Genomic DNA, 16,548 nt, shown 5'->3' with positions numbered 1-16,548 from the left:
TATTTGAGGAACCTCCATACTGTTTTCCAGAGTGGTTGCACCAGCTTGCATTCCCACCAACAGTGTAGGAGGGTTCCCCTTTCTCCACATCCCCGCCAACATCTGTCGTTCCCTGACTAGTTAATTTTAGCCATTCTGACAGGTGTGAGGTGGTATCTCATTGAGGTTTTGATTTGGATTTCCCTGATGCCGAGCGATGTTGAGCACTTTTTCATGTGCCTGTTGGCCATTTGGATGTCTTCTTTGGAGAAATGTCTGTTCATGTCTTCTGCCCATTTCTTGATTGGATTATTTGTTCTTTGGGTGTTGAGTTTGATAAGTTCTTTATAGATTTTGGATACTAGCCCTTTATCTGATATGTCATTTGCAAATATTTTCTCCCATTCTGTCGGTTGTCTTTTGGTTTTGTGGACTGTTTCCTTTGCTGTGCAAAAGCTTTTTATCTTGATGAAATCCCAATAGTTCATTTTTGCCCTGGCTTCCCGTGCCTTTGGCGATGTTTCTAGGAAGAAGTTGCTGCGGCTAAGGTCAAAAAGGTTGCTACCTGTGCTCTCCTTTAGGATTTGGATGGACTCCTGTCTCACGTTTAGGTCTTTCAAACATTTGGAGTCTATTTTTGTGTGTGGTGTAAGGAAATGGTCCAGTTTCACTCTTCTGCATGTGGCTGTCCAATTTTCCCAACACCATTTGTTGAAGAGACTGTCTTTTTGCCATTGGACATTCTTTCCCGCTTTGTCAAAGAGGAGTTGACCATAGAGTTGAGGGTCCATTTCTGGGCTCTCGATTCTGTTCCATTGATCTATGTGTCTGTTTCTGTGCCAGTACCATACTGTCTTGATGATGACAACTTTGTAATAGAGCTGGAAGTCCGGAATTGTGATGCCGCCAGCTTTGCTTTTCTTTTTCAATATTCCTCTGGCTTTTCTGGGTCTCTTCTGGTTCCAAACAAATTTTAGGATTATTTGTTCCATTTCTTTGAAAAAAGTAGATGGTATTTTGATGGGGATTGCATTGAATGTGTAGATTGCTCTAGGCAGCATTGACATCTTCACAATGTTGATTCTCCCAATCCATGAGCATGGAACGTTTTTCCATTTCTTTGTGTCTTCTTCAATTTCTTTCATGAGTATTTTATAGTTTTCTGAGTACAGATCCTTTGCCTCTTTGGTTAGATTTATTCCTAGGTATCTAATGGTTTTGGGTGCAATTGTAAATGGGATAGACTCCTTGATTTGTCGCTCTTCTGTCTTGTTGTTGGTGTATAGGAATGCCACTGATTTCTGTGCATTGATTTTATATCCTGCTACTTACTGAATTCCTGTATGAGTTCTAGCAGTTTTGGGGTGGAGTCTTTTGGGTTTTCCACATACAGTATCATATCATCTGCAAAGAGTGAGAGTTTGACTTCCTCTTTGCCGATTTGGATGCCTTTGATTTCTTTTTTTGTCTGATTGCTGTCGCTAGGACTTCTAATACTATGTTGAATAGCAGTGGTGAGAGTGGACATCCCAGCCGCGTTCCTGACCTTAGGGGAAAAGCTCTCAGCCTTTCCCCATTGAGAATGATATTCGCTGTAGGTTTTTCATAGATGGCTTTTATGATATTGAGGTATGTACCCTCTATCCCTATACTCTGAAGAGTTTTGATCAAGAAAGGATGTTGTACTTTGTCAAATGCTTTTTCTGCATCTATTGAGAGGATCATGTGATTCTTGCTCTTTCTTTTGTTAATGTATTGTATCCCGTTGATTGATTTGCGAATGTTGAACCAGCCTTGCAGCCCAGGAATAAATCCCACTTGGTCGTGGTGAATAATCCTTTTAATGTACTGTTGGATCCTATTGGCTAGTATTTTGGTGAGAATTTTTGCATCCATGTTCATCAAGGATATTGGTCTGTAATTCTCCTTTTTGATGGGGTCTTTGTCTGGTTTTGGGATCAAGGTAATGCTGGCCTCATAAAATGAGTTTGGAAGTTTCCCTTCCATTTCTATTTTTTGGAACAGTTTCAGGAGAAAAGGTATTAATTCTTCTTGAAATGTCTGATAGAATTGCCCTGGGAAGCCATCTGGCCCTGGGCTTTTGTTTCTTGGGAGATTTTTGATGACTGATTCAATTTCCTTAGTGGTTATAGGTCTGTTCAGGTTTTCTATTTCTTGCTCGTTCAGTTTTGGTAGTTGATACATCTCTAGGAATGCACCCATTTCTTCCAGGTTATCTAATTTGCTGGCATAGAGTTGCTCATAATATGTTCTTAGAATTGTTTGTATTTCTTTGGTGTTGGTTGTGATCTCTCCTCTTTCATTCATGATTTTGTTGATTTGGGTCATTTCTCTTTTCTTTTGGATCAGTCTGGCCAGGGGTTTATCAATCTTGTTAATTCTTTCAAAGAACCAGCTCCTAGTTTCGTGGATCTGTTCTACTACTCTTTTGGTTTCTAGTTCATTGATTTCTGCTCTGATCTTTATGATTTCTCTTCTCCTGCTGGGTTTAGGCTTTATTTGCTGTTCTTTCTCCAGCTCCTTTAGGTGTAGGTTTAGATTGTGTATTTGAGACCTTTCTTGTTTCTTGAGAAAGGCTTGTATTGCTATATACTTTCCTCTCAGGACTGCCTTTGCTGTATCCCAAAGAGTTTGGACAGTTGTGTTTTCATTTTCATTGGTTTCCATGAATTTTTTTAATTCTTCTTTAATTTCTTGGTTGACCCATTCATTCTTTAGTAGGATGCTCTTTAGCCTCCATGTATTTGAGTTCTTTCCGACTTTTCTCTTGTGGTTGAGTTCTAGTTTCCAAGCATTGTGGTCTGAAAATATGCAGGGAATGATCCCAATCTTTTGGTACCGATTGAGACCTGATTTGTGACCTAGGATGTGATCAATTCTGGAGAATGTTCCATGGGCACTAGAGAAGAATGTGTATTCCGTTGCTTTGGGATGGAATCTTCTGAATATGTCTGTGAAGTCCATTTGGTCCAGTGTGTCATTTAAAGTCTTTATTTCCTTGTTGATCTTTTGCTTAGATGATCTGTCCATTTCAGTCAGGGGGGTGTTAAAGTCCCCCACTATTATTGTATTGTTGTCAATGTGTTTCTTTGCTTTTGTTATTAATTGCCTTATATAATTGGCTGCTCCCATGTTCGGGGCATAGATATTTACAATTGTTAGATCTTCTTGTTGGATAGACCCTTTAAGTAGGATATAGTGTCCTTCCTCATCTCTTATTACAGTCTTTGTTTTAAAATCTAGTTTGTCTGATATAAGGAATGTCACCCCAGCTTTCTTTCGGTGTCCATTAGCATGGTAAATGGTTTTCCACCCCCTCACTTTCAATCTGGGAGTGTCTTTGGATCTAAAGTGAGTCTCTTGCAGACAGCATATCGATGGGTCTTGTTTTTTAATCCAATCTGATAGCCTGTGTCTTTTGATTGGGGCATTTAGCCCATTTACATTCAGGGTAACTATTGAAAGATATGAATTTAGTGCCATTGTATTACCTGTAAGGTGACTGTTAACTGTCTGTTGTCTGTGTTCGTTTCTGCTCTTTGCTGCTTTTAGGTTCTCTCTTTGCTTAGAGGACCCCTTTCAATATTTCTTGGAGGGCTGGTTTCGTGTTTGCAAATTCCTTTAGTTTTTGTTTGTTCTGGAAGCTTTTTATCTCTCCTTCTATTTTCAGTGATAGCCTAGCTGGATATAGTATTCTTGGCTGCATATTTTTCTCGTTTAGTGCTCTGAAGATATCTTGCCAGTCCTTTCTGGCCTGCCAGGTCTCTGTGGATAGGTCTGTTGCCAATCTAATGTTTCTACCATTGTAGGTTACATATCTCTTCTCCCGAGCTGCTTTCAGGATTTTCTCTTTGTCTCTGAGACTCGTAAGTTTTAATATTAGATGTCGGGGTGTTGACCTATTATTATTAATTTTGAGAGGGGTTCTCTGTGCCTCCTGGATTTTAATGCCTGTTTCCTTCCTCACATTAGGGAAGTTCTCTGCTATAATTTGCTCCAATATACCTTCTGCCCCCCCCTTCTTCTTCTGGGATCCCAATTATTCTAATGTTGTTTCGTCTTATCGTATCACTTATCTCTCGAATTCTGCCCTCGTGATCCTGTAGTTGTTTCTCTCTCTTTTTCTCAGGTTCTTTATTTCCCATCATTTGGTCTTCTATATCGCTGATTCTCTCTTCTGCCTCATTTATCCTAGCAGTTAGTGCCCCCATTTTGGATTGCACCTCATCAATAGCCTTTTTGATTTCGATTTGGTTAGATTTTAGTTCTTTTATTTCTCCAGAAAGGGTTTCTCTAATAACTTCCACACTTTTTTCAAGCCCAGCTAGTATCTTTAAAGTCATGATTCCGAACTCTAGGTCCGACATCGTACTAATGTCCGTATTGAGTAGGTCCCTGGCTGACGGTACTACCTCTTGTTCTTTTTGCTGAGGTGATTTCTTTCGTCTTGTCATTTTGTCCAGAGGAGAACAGATGAATGAGAGAAAATGCTAACAGGTTTACAACGTCCCCAGCAAATATACTGTATACAAATCAGAAAAGACCTGAAACCAGGGGAAAAGAAAGGCAAAGAAAGAAAAAAGAAAGAGAAAAAGAAAAAAAAAAGAAAAAAAAAGACAAAAACAAAAACAAAACAATACAAAAAAAGCAGAATATGATCAAATATGATCAGGCTAGTGCATAGATCAGTGCCACACACTAGATTTTGGGCGTATTTTGGTCTGTTAGAAAAAAGTGCCTCCTAAAATTTTAAAGGAAGAAAGACATATATGTACAAAATAAGGGTTGATACAATGAAGGGATGGAAGATGACTGTAAAGATGAAAATTATAAAAGATTTTATAAAAGGACTTGGTAAGATAAGTTGTTTGAAAAAAGAAGATTTAAGAAAAAAAAAAAAGGGGGAAAGGGAGAGAATGTGATCAGGCAGGAGACTAGAACAAAGCCATACACTAGTGATTTAGGGTATATTTTGATCTGTTAGAAGAAACTGTACCTCAAAATTTTAAAGAGAGAACAACTTATATATATATGCCAAAGATAAAATATGACTCTAAAAATGAAAAATAAAAAAAAAATTTTTTTTTTAAAAAAAGGGATTGATAAGATGTTGGTTGAGAAAGGGAAAAAGAAAAATAAAAAAAAGTCAACAAAAATTAACTTTGATGAAATAATGAATCATGGTAAAAAAAAAAAAAAAAAACCATGAATCTGTGTGCACTATTCCCCTAGCGCTGGAGTTCTCCCATTGTCCTTGATCGATCAACTTGGTCTTGGCTTGCTGGCTGTTTGTGCTGATCTTCTGGGGGAGGGGCCTGTTGCTGTGGTTTCCAAATGTCTTTGCCGGAGACGGAATTGCCCCGCCCTTGTCGGTCCGGGCTAAGTAATCAGCTCGGGTTTGCTCTCAGGAGCTTTTGTTCCCTGCAAGCTCTCGGTACAGCTTTGGAGGACCAGGGCAGAAATGGTGGCCTCCCAATCTCCGCCCGGAGGAGCTGAGAACTCAGGGCCCCGCTCCTCAGTGTGACCCCAGAGAAAAGCAGTCACTTCCGTGTCCCCGGTCTCCGGCCGCACTCCGTGCTCACCCGGCCTGTGATCGAGCGTTGCTATCTCTGGCACCCGACCCCGCACGGAGTCTCCAAACCCAGCCGATCCCTGCAGTGCGTTCCCGCACCGCTCCTCCCCGGAAAGGAAGGGGAGTCTCCCCGGATCTGCTGCTTGTTGGGTCCCTGCTGGGGGAGCCGTGCCCCGACTGGGCCGCAGATCACCGTTTATGGCAACCCCGAGCTGAGAGCCCGCGACTCTGCTCCGTCTCTGCAGCTGGCTTCCCCGCTCTGATACCTGGGAGCTCTGGCGCACTCAGGCACCCCCGGTCTCTCTGTGACCCCAAGGGTCCTGAGTCCACACTGTCCCGGGAGGATTCCACCCCCCGCTTAGCCACTGCAGTGACGTCCCTCCGCGGAGCCAACTTCTAAAAGGTCCGATTTTGTGCTCCGCGGCTCTAGCACTTGCCAGAAGCGGCTGGCGGAGGCCCCTCCCCCGCCGTCTATCCTCCCGAATATCGCCTCGGATTCACTTCTCCGCACGCCCTACCTTCCAGTAAGTGGTCGCTTCTCTGTTCAGAGAGTTGTTGCTACTCTCCTCTACGATCTCCTGTTGAGTTCGTAGGTGTTCAGAATGGTTTGATCCCTATTCAGCTGAATTCCTGAGACCAGACGAAATCTAGGTCTCCTACTCCTCCTCCATCTTGCTCCACCCCCCTCCACACTACATTTTCTTTATCCATTCATCCGTCAATGGACATCTGGCTCTTTCCATATTTTGGCAATTCTCATTAATATTTTATAAATGATTATATACTGAAATATTATTTTAGATATACTGGGCTACATAAAATGTTACAAAAATTTCACCCATAGGCTACTAGAACATTTTAAATGATGTATATGGCTTGCATTCTGTATCAGGGAGTGTTGGCTTAGAGAATGAGATGACAAACAAGAACAACCAGTGAGGCAGGAAACCAGGGAAAAAGAGCATCTTAAAAGCCAAGAAAATAATTTGTTTCAAGTATGGACTCCATGTCAAAAATCTGATGACCGATCAAGTTTAAGACCAAATAAAACCAATGGGTTTAGCAACACTGAGGTCTTAGATGACCATGACGAAGTTTTGGTGGAACACTATTCAAAGCCTGACTGGAGTGGATTTAAGAGAGAATGGACACCTCTTAAAGATTCTGGCTGAAAAGAACTGAATATAGAGCAGAAGCTAAAGTTATGTTATGCCGAGAAATGGTATTTTTAAGATGGAGGAAGAAAAGCCATGCTAACATGCAGATGGGAATGATCCAGTAGAGGGGCAAATTCATTATGCAAGGGACAGAGGGGAGAACTGCTAGAGGAATATTTTTTAATAAGACAGGGTATGGAATCCAATGCACAAGCAGACTCTTCTGCTCACCCTTAGATGAGAAGGTTCTTCTAGATAGCCAGAAGAGCCAAAGAACACAGAGCACCTGTGCAGGTAGGTGAGATTACTTCCATTTATTTAGTGCAGTAGGAAGGTAGGTTTGCTTCAAGTGAGGATGGTGAAAGTGTTAGAAGTCTGAGAGGGAGAGTGAATGACCTAGGGAAGGAGCCCACTTGAAGTTAGTGGTGATGAACTGAAAGTAGGACCAATCAGTGTGAATGTATTTTTCTCTAGTCACACTGAGATGTGCAAGTATAAAGACACAGTAGATAGAGGGCTAAACTCAATTAGAATTGAGGTACAATAAGGCAAGAGAGGAAGAGAGCTGAAAGTGTAGGCAAGGGAGTAACTGTAATGAAGGAAGACGGACTTAAAGTGAGAAAAGAGAGTCAAAAGGGTAATGACAGTAAAAAAGTGATATAATAAATTGGAGTCCAACTAGGGGTGAACTGCAGGAGTCAGAACACAAACAACATAGAAACACATGGTGGTCTGAGAATAGGATACTCCAAACTAAGATCAGTAAAGGGTTGTAATGACCAAGTCTAAAGTACAGTCATTAGAAAGAAAAATCCTAAAAACTTCCAAAGAAAAAACATGGGTGACATATAAAAGATCAGGATGGAAACACTAAAATTAAGAGTCACTGGAATAATGCCTAAAAAGTTCTGAGGAAAATGATTTTCCAACCTAAAAATCTATTACAACCAAACTTTTAATCAAGTGTGAGAGTAGGGAAGACATTTTCAGACATGGAAGTTCTCAAAATACAATTCCCTCCCTGTCTCTCCCCATGGAACTGGAAATGCTATACCACACAAATAATAAACTAAGAACAATAAATGAAATCCAGATAACTAGAAAACTAACAATAAAGAAAGGAAAATGGAATTCCCAGGAGAAGAGAACCTGGGATCACAGCTGCACAGTGGACCTAGAAGGCAACTGATCCAGTCTGAATTAGGGAATAAAGGAGCTAAGAAAAAGAATTTCAAAAAATATATAAACTGATACGCTATCTGATTATGTTTCATAATAATGGGAGGGGAAGAATCAAGGAGAAGTACACAGAAAACTAAGCAAACCAAAAAGAGGCAGTTATCACCTTCAAGAAAAATAAAAATTTGTATGAGAAAGGAAATGTATGCTACACCACTCTGGCTCATCTGTCATTAGTATTTATACAATCACAGTATTGTCAACACTGAATAATGACTTAACCAAAACCGAATTACTATTGGGGTACAGGAGGGGGTAATATATGAATGCCAGTTATACACTAAAAATGTGCTGACATATCTTAGTTAAAAATTGTTAAAACTGTATAAAATTGTATAAAGTAACTGTATAAAAATTGTTTATATCTAGAAATAAAAATATAAGTCTATTATCCAGAAATATGGAAATAAATAGTGGGAAAAAGCTAAACAGAATTTAATATTATTATGGAATGAGTAAGGAAAGAACAGAGAACTACAATTTTCCATCTTACATCCTATGGGCTACTTGATTTTGCATAATATATACAGATATTATTACTTTTATTAAAACACCCATCCAGGAAAAATTTTCAAAGAACAAAACTGAACATGACCAGATTACCTACTTTTAAGATGGTAGCTAAGTGGTAGTCAAGTAGACAGTGGCCTAGAGGGAAAGACCGGGCCAGAAAGAAAAGTGCAGACACTCTCTCAAGAACCTAAATCTGAAGCTGACAAAAGCTCAAACTAAAGCAGGAACATTGAGAGAAGGAAAAGCTTCAAAAGACTGAAGACACTTGCAAGGTAAAAATAAAAGATTTCAATTAGATAACCCTGTAGATACCATTCTGCAAGATGCAGAATGCAAGAGAATCAGTGGTTTGATGGGGGAACAGTGGTTTCCATTTTGCACATGTATACAGGATATTAAGAAAGACACATGTCTCTAGTTCAGGAGTGAAAACAAAGCAGAGACACATCTGAGGACAAAATATACCAGCACCTAGGAACTGCAGAAGCAGCCATTTCAAAGAAATGATTTGTTTATTATAGTTTATTCTTACTTATTCATTACCAGGTCTCTTAAGGACTTTCAGTAGGCAATCAATTCTTTTTCTAATTATAAAAACAAGACATACTTATCTGGAAAAATCTGAAAAGTTTACAGAAATAAGAAAACATAATTTTTCCAGCCCAGGAGCTTTATACTTCTTTCCAGTCTTATTTTTACATAGTTGGTTATACTGTGTGCTGCTTTCTTAACCCTTTAAAGTATACCCTCTCCCATGTTTTAAAGATTTTATTTGAGAGTGAGCGCACACAAGGAGGGAGGGGCAGAGAGAAGAGGGAGAAGCAGGCTCCCCAATGAGCAAGGAGCCCTTCTCGGGGCTCGATTCCAGGCCCCTAAGATCATGAACTGAGGCAAAGGCAGATGCTTAACCCACTAAGCCACTCAGCCACCCCCACGCCCCCATGATTTTAAACACTTTTTTCACTATCACTCTATATAATAAACTATGTGTAATAAATTATCCATAATTTACTTCAAGCAAACCCTAATGGTGGCATTTTGGTTGTTGCCAACTTTCACTATTAAAAACTGATTAAAGGGTTTTTGCATAAAGTATCCACATTTCTAATCATTTAAGGCTGAGTTCTAAAGATGAATTAGTTTCAGCTGTGCTAATGCATACTCCCACTAATAAAAACCAAATGACAACTTACTGCATCCTTAACCAATATTGAATATTCATTTAAAAATATATTTGATAGAAGAAAAATGAATTATTTTAACTGTATTTCTTGGAACACTGAGACTAAATTTTTAAATGCTATGGCCATTTATTCCCCTCCTCCATGAGTAAGCTGTTTATTTTACTGCCTATTCATCTGGGCTTCAGTGTTATGCTTTATTTGAATGAGATCTTAACACAGAAATATAGATTATTTTTGTTATCTAGATTTTTTTGAAAAAAATTTTTCTATCAGCTTTTTCCTGTTGGTACTTTCCTTTATGATTTCTCCCATTTGTAAGTCCTTCATCCAGAGAATATGCAGAATTTCAATTTTAATTACTTACATTACAGAAAAATTTTCATTTACTTTTAAAACAAACTCATCCAGGCACATAATAAAAATTCCAACAGCACAAACAAGTATATCCCAACCCTCAAGATTCCAGTTATCTTATTGTAATGAAGATTTAACTACTTCCCATTTTAAAAAAGAAACCTATACATACTTTTCTATACCTGACTTATTTTACTTTATTTCGGAGGTCTGATCTTACTTGTACACATAAATCTACCTCCTTCTTTGTAAAGGGCGCATAATACTCCACCGTATGAAGGTAGCATCATTTAACAAGTCTCCTATTGATGGACATTAAGGTAGTTTCTAGATTTTCATTACTACAAACTAAACTACAATTAATGTCCTTGTACATAAATCTTTGTACGCAGCACAGATCTATTTGTAGAATAAATTCCTAAAAGTGAACCAGCTGTGGTAAGTCATATACATTTTAACTTATATTACCAACTGCTCTTTAAAACAGTTGTGTGAGTTTATAATACCATTAAGGAGTCTTGCTTACAGTGAAAACCTGAGTCCTGACTAATAAATGTGGGGGAGGGGTACTAAGGTGAGAAAATCATCATTTTGCAGCCATCACGGTGAAGATTATTCCAAGCAAGCATCAATGGATGCTAAATCTAGGGGAAAGATTTTAATGAGCAGGATATTTGTATGACCTTAAAGAGTTTCCTTATGGAAGGATTATTACATGCCAGGGGAGAAAACAGTAACCATACGGTAATCAGAAAACACCCTGGAACAAAATAACATCACCACTGAGGGGGCAGATGCATACTGCATGCCTCAATAGTGACACCAGAAGGAGGACACAATATCATTTGCATCATATTCCTACCAGGACTGCATATTCTAAATGTAATCAGGAGAAAAAACACACAAACCCCAAGTGAGGAACATTATAAGACAAACGAGGAGAGGCCTGTGTTCTCCAAAAACATCAATGACATGGAGACAAAGAAGGCAGAGGAACTGCTATAGACTAAAGGATACTAAAGAGGCAACTAAATGCAGGACATGATTCTAGACTGGATCCCGAACCGCAGGGAAAAAAAAAAAACACTAAGAAGGATATTACTGGGTCACCTGACAGGAGCAGAATATGGAGAGTGGACTGTTATTACAGATTCACTGAGGTTGATAATTGTACTGTAGTTGTGTATGAAAGTACCTTTTTTCTTAGGAGATGCACACTGAGAAGTGTTTGTGGGGAGAAGGTCATAACGTATGCAACTTACTCTCCACCAATTCAAGGAAAAAACACACATACATGAGAGAGAAACTGAGAAAGTAAATGGGACAATGGATTAATAGCAGCTGAATCAACGTGAGGGATATATACTGTTCTTTGTGCTGTCACTATAACTTGTTAATTTGAAATTAAAGATTAAAAAGAGGGAAGCAATGACTATTTGTCTCTCACACACACAGCACATGTTGAGTGCCTGTTTCTCACCCTCATGGATAAGCACATTATACAAAATTTCTAATCTTTGCCAATAATGGGTAAAAAATGGTATCTCAGTTTTAATCTGCACGTCTCTTACGTTACACATCTTATGTTTAAAGACCATTCATTTTCTATAAACTGTCTTTTTAACTTTTTTTACACTTAAAATATTTCATCTATCTGCAATTTATTTTGATGTTGTCATAGACTGAATGTTTGTGTCCCCCCAAAATTCATATGTAAGTCCTAACACCCACTGTGATAGTATGAGGAGGTGGGGCCTCAGGGAGGTGATTAGGTCATGAGGGCAGAGCCCTCATGGATGGGATGAGCACCCTTATAACAGAGACCCAGAGAGCTCCCGTGCACTCTGTGCCAAGGGAGGACTCTGTGCAAGGATGACCATCTAGGAACCAGAGGGCAGGCCCTCACAAGCCACCAAAGCTGCTGGTGCCCTGATCGTGGACTTGTTAGTCTCCAGAACTATGAGAAATAAACTTCAGTTTACAAGCCACTCCATCTATGGTATTCTGCTATAATAACCCAACAGATTAAGGGAGGCATAAAATGATGATAAGTTAATTTTCAAGGGTGCTAACCAACTACTATAGCCCTGTTTGCTAAATGAATCCTTTCTCTGCCCGAGGATTAGGATTTCTGATGTCCTTTGGGTGTGGTGTGAGAATGTAAGTATTTAATAATATATATATCTCTTCTCACCTAACTTGAACTAATCTTTTTAAAATTTTCATGCAAATGGGTAAGATTTTCCATGATACCCACAGCAATTAAAATAAGTAGCTACCTAACCAATGAGTGTGTAAAAAGTAGACAGTATTTCATACACAACTTACAAGCCATATATTTAAATGTGAAGTCATATTAGCTGTATTATTCTCACATTATTAATATAAATTTAAAGCTACACATACTATAGACTGAACCACTGTAGGAGACTAAGATATTTATTTTGGATCAGTAACAGTGTTAAAAAGAAACATAAGTTTCAACAAAAGGAAGAATTAAAAATACTTATCAATAATTTTAAATGCTATCATATTCCCCCTTAAAATTATCAGTGCCTGAAACCTTATTTTTTCTCATAAGGAGAAAAACATCTTTCCATGTCTAAAACTCACAACACTTCCTCAGGGCAAACTACTCCGTACAAACTGGAAGAATATGTTTATACCCTAAAATATTCTTTATACTTTTGTTTTCCTTAGTTCCCTCTTAACCAAAGACTGGAAGTACAGCACTTCTGTTATAATTTATAAGAGACTTGAGGGAAGAAGCTGTGTCTTCTATTTTCTTTGTGAATTCCCACAATACCCAGAACAAAATACTCTGCACATAATGGATACTCAATGAATGGTACTGACAGAAAGAACATATACTGAAACTAAAGTTCTTTCTCCAAACTGGTTCACTTCAGCCAATATATTTGTAAACAGCACAGCATCACTTTTAAAAACTGTTTTTAACTATATTTGTTGATAAAAATATATATGATCATTTAAATGTATCACAATTAATAAAGTGGTCAATGAGCTTCAGGAATTCTATTACAAAATCTTACCTCTTCAAAAACAGCAGCTTTATTTACTTTTTCCCTTGCAATGTCACAGATTTTCAGGATTCCCAGAGCAAAAGCTTTCATGGCAGGATCTTCTATAAAGTCTGGATTGTGAATGTAAAGGCACGTAAATACTGTCTGTGCCAAGGAATGGCCTTCTAACCATGTTATCTATAAAGAAATAAATGTATGTGTATGTTTAAGACAACACACAAAGCCTGCAAAGTCTAAATTGACCCAACAGTCAAGAGCTAGACTGCCACAGACCCAAATAAATGTATTATTAATCATAGCATTTCAAAGATGATCAAAGTCAGAAGGGACAAAAGAATTACAATTCACATTCACTGACTAAAGATTTTCAAGGATCATTACCATAAATACGATTAGCTATCTAATGGAAGCATTCTTATATAGAATTCAGTTTGCAATATACTTGGAGATTAATGAAATTAGAATGCTGCCTTACATACCATCCAAAAGCAATCAATGCCACAATGGAGTCAATAAAAATCCATAAGGTAGGGAATTCACAGTTTTAGAACTAACCAGTCCCTAGCCACTCATTTAACTTTTCTTTTTCATACTCACTACTACTAAAGACGACGACGACGACGACGACGACTACTACTACTACTACTACTACTACTGCTAGTCGAGAGCATCACATCCCACCTAGTCTTCTACTACTACTACTACTACTACTCCTACTCCTACTCCTACTACTACTGCTAGTCGAGAGCATCACATCCCACCTAGTTTACTGCAAGAAACTGCACAAGTTTTCCTGACTTCTGTCTCTAAGTCAATAATCCCCAACCAGAGAAACTTCCTGGGAAGTCATAGTTTTTAGATTAACCAAGTGTTATTTCAACTCTTACCAAACAGCAAAAACAAGTATCCATTATCCCTATCAATTCAGGCAAGGTGAGGTCTTTAATTTTAATGGTGCCATCCTAAAAACGAGGAGAAATAGGACATATGAGCAGAAGTTTTTTTACAAATTTATGGTTTCTATGTCCAGTAGCATTTTCTCTTCCAAAAATTAGACTTTAAAAATAAAAATTCTAGAACTATGTCATCACCTGATAAAAACTAAGACACCAACTCTGTATTCGATCTTCAATAAGAAAAATCAAAGCCTCTTAATTTGAAGCAGACTAAAGGCCTTTACAAAGAAACAAAAAGTCAAACCAACAAATAGATCGTCAATAAAAAAAAAATCAAAGCCTCTTAATTTGAAACAGACTGAAGGCCTTTACAAAGAAACAAAAAGTCAAACCAACAAGTATTTAAAAAGCAGTTCAAATTAGTTTTAAGCATTAATAAACATTAATCATATTAATGGATCAAAACTATTTACCAAGAGAAAACTTTTAATTATTTGAGAGAGAAAGAACATGCACATGCACAGGGTACAGGGAAGGAGAGGGAGAGAGAGAACCTCAAGCAGACTCCCCAAGGAGTGTGGAGACCAAAGCAGGGCTCATTCTCATGACCCTGAGATCATAACCTGAGCCAAAATCAAGAATCAGATGCTTAACTGGACTGAGCCAGCCAGGTGCCCCAAACATTTTTAAAAACCATTCCCTTAAGTTAACTATACTACTTGTAAATTTTGTTTAGCAAATCTTTCCTCATAAAATATGCAAAATTAAACTCTGTGTCAACTATGAGTGAATCTGTAAGTCAATCCTCACAGTTAATTTCAAATTCACAACCACAAGCACCTTGCTTAATGTATTAATACATAAAATTTAATCCCTTAACCAACCCAACTACCCTGGTATTTGAATATATACTGAAATGCTTTCAAAAATTAATGAACAGGGCACCTGGGTGGCTCAGTCAGTTAAGTGTCTGCCTTTGGCTCAGGTCATGACCCTGGGGTCCTGGGATCGAGCCCTTGATCGGCTCCTTGTTCAGCAAGGAGTCTGCTTCTCCCTCTCCCCCTGCCCCTCTCCCCACTCGTGCTCTCTCTGAAATAAAATCTTTAAAAAAAATTAATAAACACACAAATGTAGAGCAAGCTTGTAATGAAGACCTTGAACAATTTACAGATCTTAAAATTTCAAGAGATAGATAACTAAAGGTTATAACCAAGTTTTGTTTACATACCTGAGATAATCTTAAAAAAATTATATTTTAATATGCCAAGTTTGATTTTCATTGTTTTAACATATGAAATAACAAATGATAAAACACAAAAAGCACAATGGTAATTACCTTGATAGCTTGTTCAAAATTGAGAACTTTTCGATTAACTTGGTTTCCAATCATGCCAGCATCCATCTTGGGATCCATCATTTCAATGGCAGACATGGCTTCAAAAAGGCCAAATCTGGAAATAAAAAAATTGACCAAATTGTTTTTGAACCAGTTAAGTTTATCCAGATTCCCACAATGATATAAAATTATAGTGCTTTAAATAACTATGGTATTCTATGTATTTAGTCTTCCCAATTTGTTACCACTTCTATTTCAATTAGATAGAAACATAACATAAAAATTATTCCATGTATTTGTCACTCAAATTATTTTAAATGCACTGCGGGGGAGAAAAGAAAAAAAATGTTTTTTGTGTTTCCTTCAAAATGTTGCACATTAGAAATTTTGGAAAAAAGATCAACTGATCTATAATGGATTTCACTTTGCCTTCTTTAAATAATTTTCTCTACTTAATGTTGAAATAATCATCATTTTCTTTAGATCTTGAATAATAGTAATAATCTGGCACATTACTGTATGTAATGCCCAAAGTTCTGGCAATAACATAATGAAAAATAATCCAGGAATCCTCTTGTGTCTGGTTTTTGTGGCTTATTAGCCATAAAAGCAGATAGTTGTGATGCACTGTGGACTGGTAAGTGTATCGTTAACGGAGAAATGCCTCAAAAAAATGGGACAGGAACAAAAAAAGCTTAAAAGAAAGTCTGACAGGTGATGAAGCTACTGACTTTATATTTTGCTTAGTCTAAGCTATTAGATTACCAGGAAAATCAAGACATCTACCTTGCTACACTAAATCATTTCTCTCAGAAAGGCAGCAAGACATCAAAACCAGCTTTAAGGAGACAAACTCTTCCCTGTAATCCCTCAAATCTCTTAATGCTTCAAAATAATCCGACAAGATGAACATATTATTGAAGACAACTCTAGTCTATGCTAGTCAAAACCCAAACGGTATTTTTCAAAGATGTTGTCAAGCCATAACGGAAAATATGCAAAAATGGAAGAGAATTTTTCAACAATAGAGATTCATCAAATATCAAAAATATTCTAAGATATAATAATTGAAAGCATTCTAGCATACACACGTCAAGAGAAAACAGCCCCAACCCCATTTCTGTAGGAATTATATTTGGTAAAAGAATTTTGGGGAGCCTAGGTGGCTCAGTCATTAAGCATCTGCCTTCGGCTCAGGTCATGATCCCAGAGTCCTGGGATCGAGCCCCACATCAAGCTCCCTCTCCCACTCC

General features: G+C 37.9%; 1 protein-coding gene across 7 annotated transcripts in view; it reads right to left on the bottom strand.

The window, feature by feature from the left end:
• Nucleotides 1–16,548, bottom strand: part of NAA35 (N-alpha-acetyltransferase 35, NatC auxiliary subunit) — a 107,470-nt gene that overhangs the window by 76,382 nt on the left and 14,540 nt on the right. For 6 of the 7 annotated variants that reach the window (XM_025851625.2, XM_025851627.2, XM_025851628.2 and 3 more), the window contains 3 exons: nucleotides 15,296–15,410; nucleotides 13,951–14,025; nucleotides 13,073–13,240 (listed from right to left, as the gene is read on the bottom strand). In XM_025851625.2, the coding sequence (XP_025707410.1) occupies nucleotides 13,073–13,240; nucleotides 13,951–14,025; nucleotides 15,296–15,410 (358 nt within the window). The remainder of the gene's footprint in view (nucleotides 1–13,072; nucleotides 13,241–13,950; nucleotides 14,026–15,295; nucleotides 15,411–16,548) is intronic. The other variant, XM_073880688.1, reaches the window with a different exon arrangement.

The sequence above is a fragment of the Callorhinus ursinus genome, unplaced genomic scaffold (genome assembly GCF_003265705.2).
Source record: "Callorhinus ursinus isolate GAN/ISIS: 27379988/994484 unplaced genomic scaffold, GSC_fseal_2.0 scaffold39, whole genome shotgun sequence".
Taxonomy (NCBI): Eukaryota; Metazoa; Chordata; class Mammalia; order Carnivora; family Otariidae; genus Callorhinus; species Callorhinus ursinus.
Note: the sequence above shows the minus strand (reverse complement) of the source record. Positions and strands in the feature narration are given on the sequence as shown.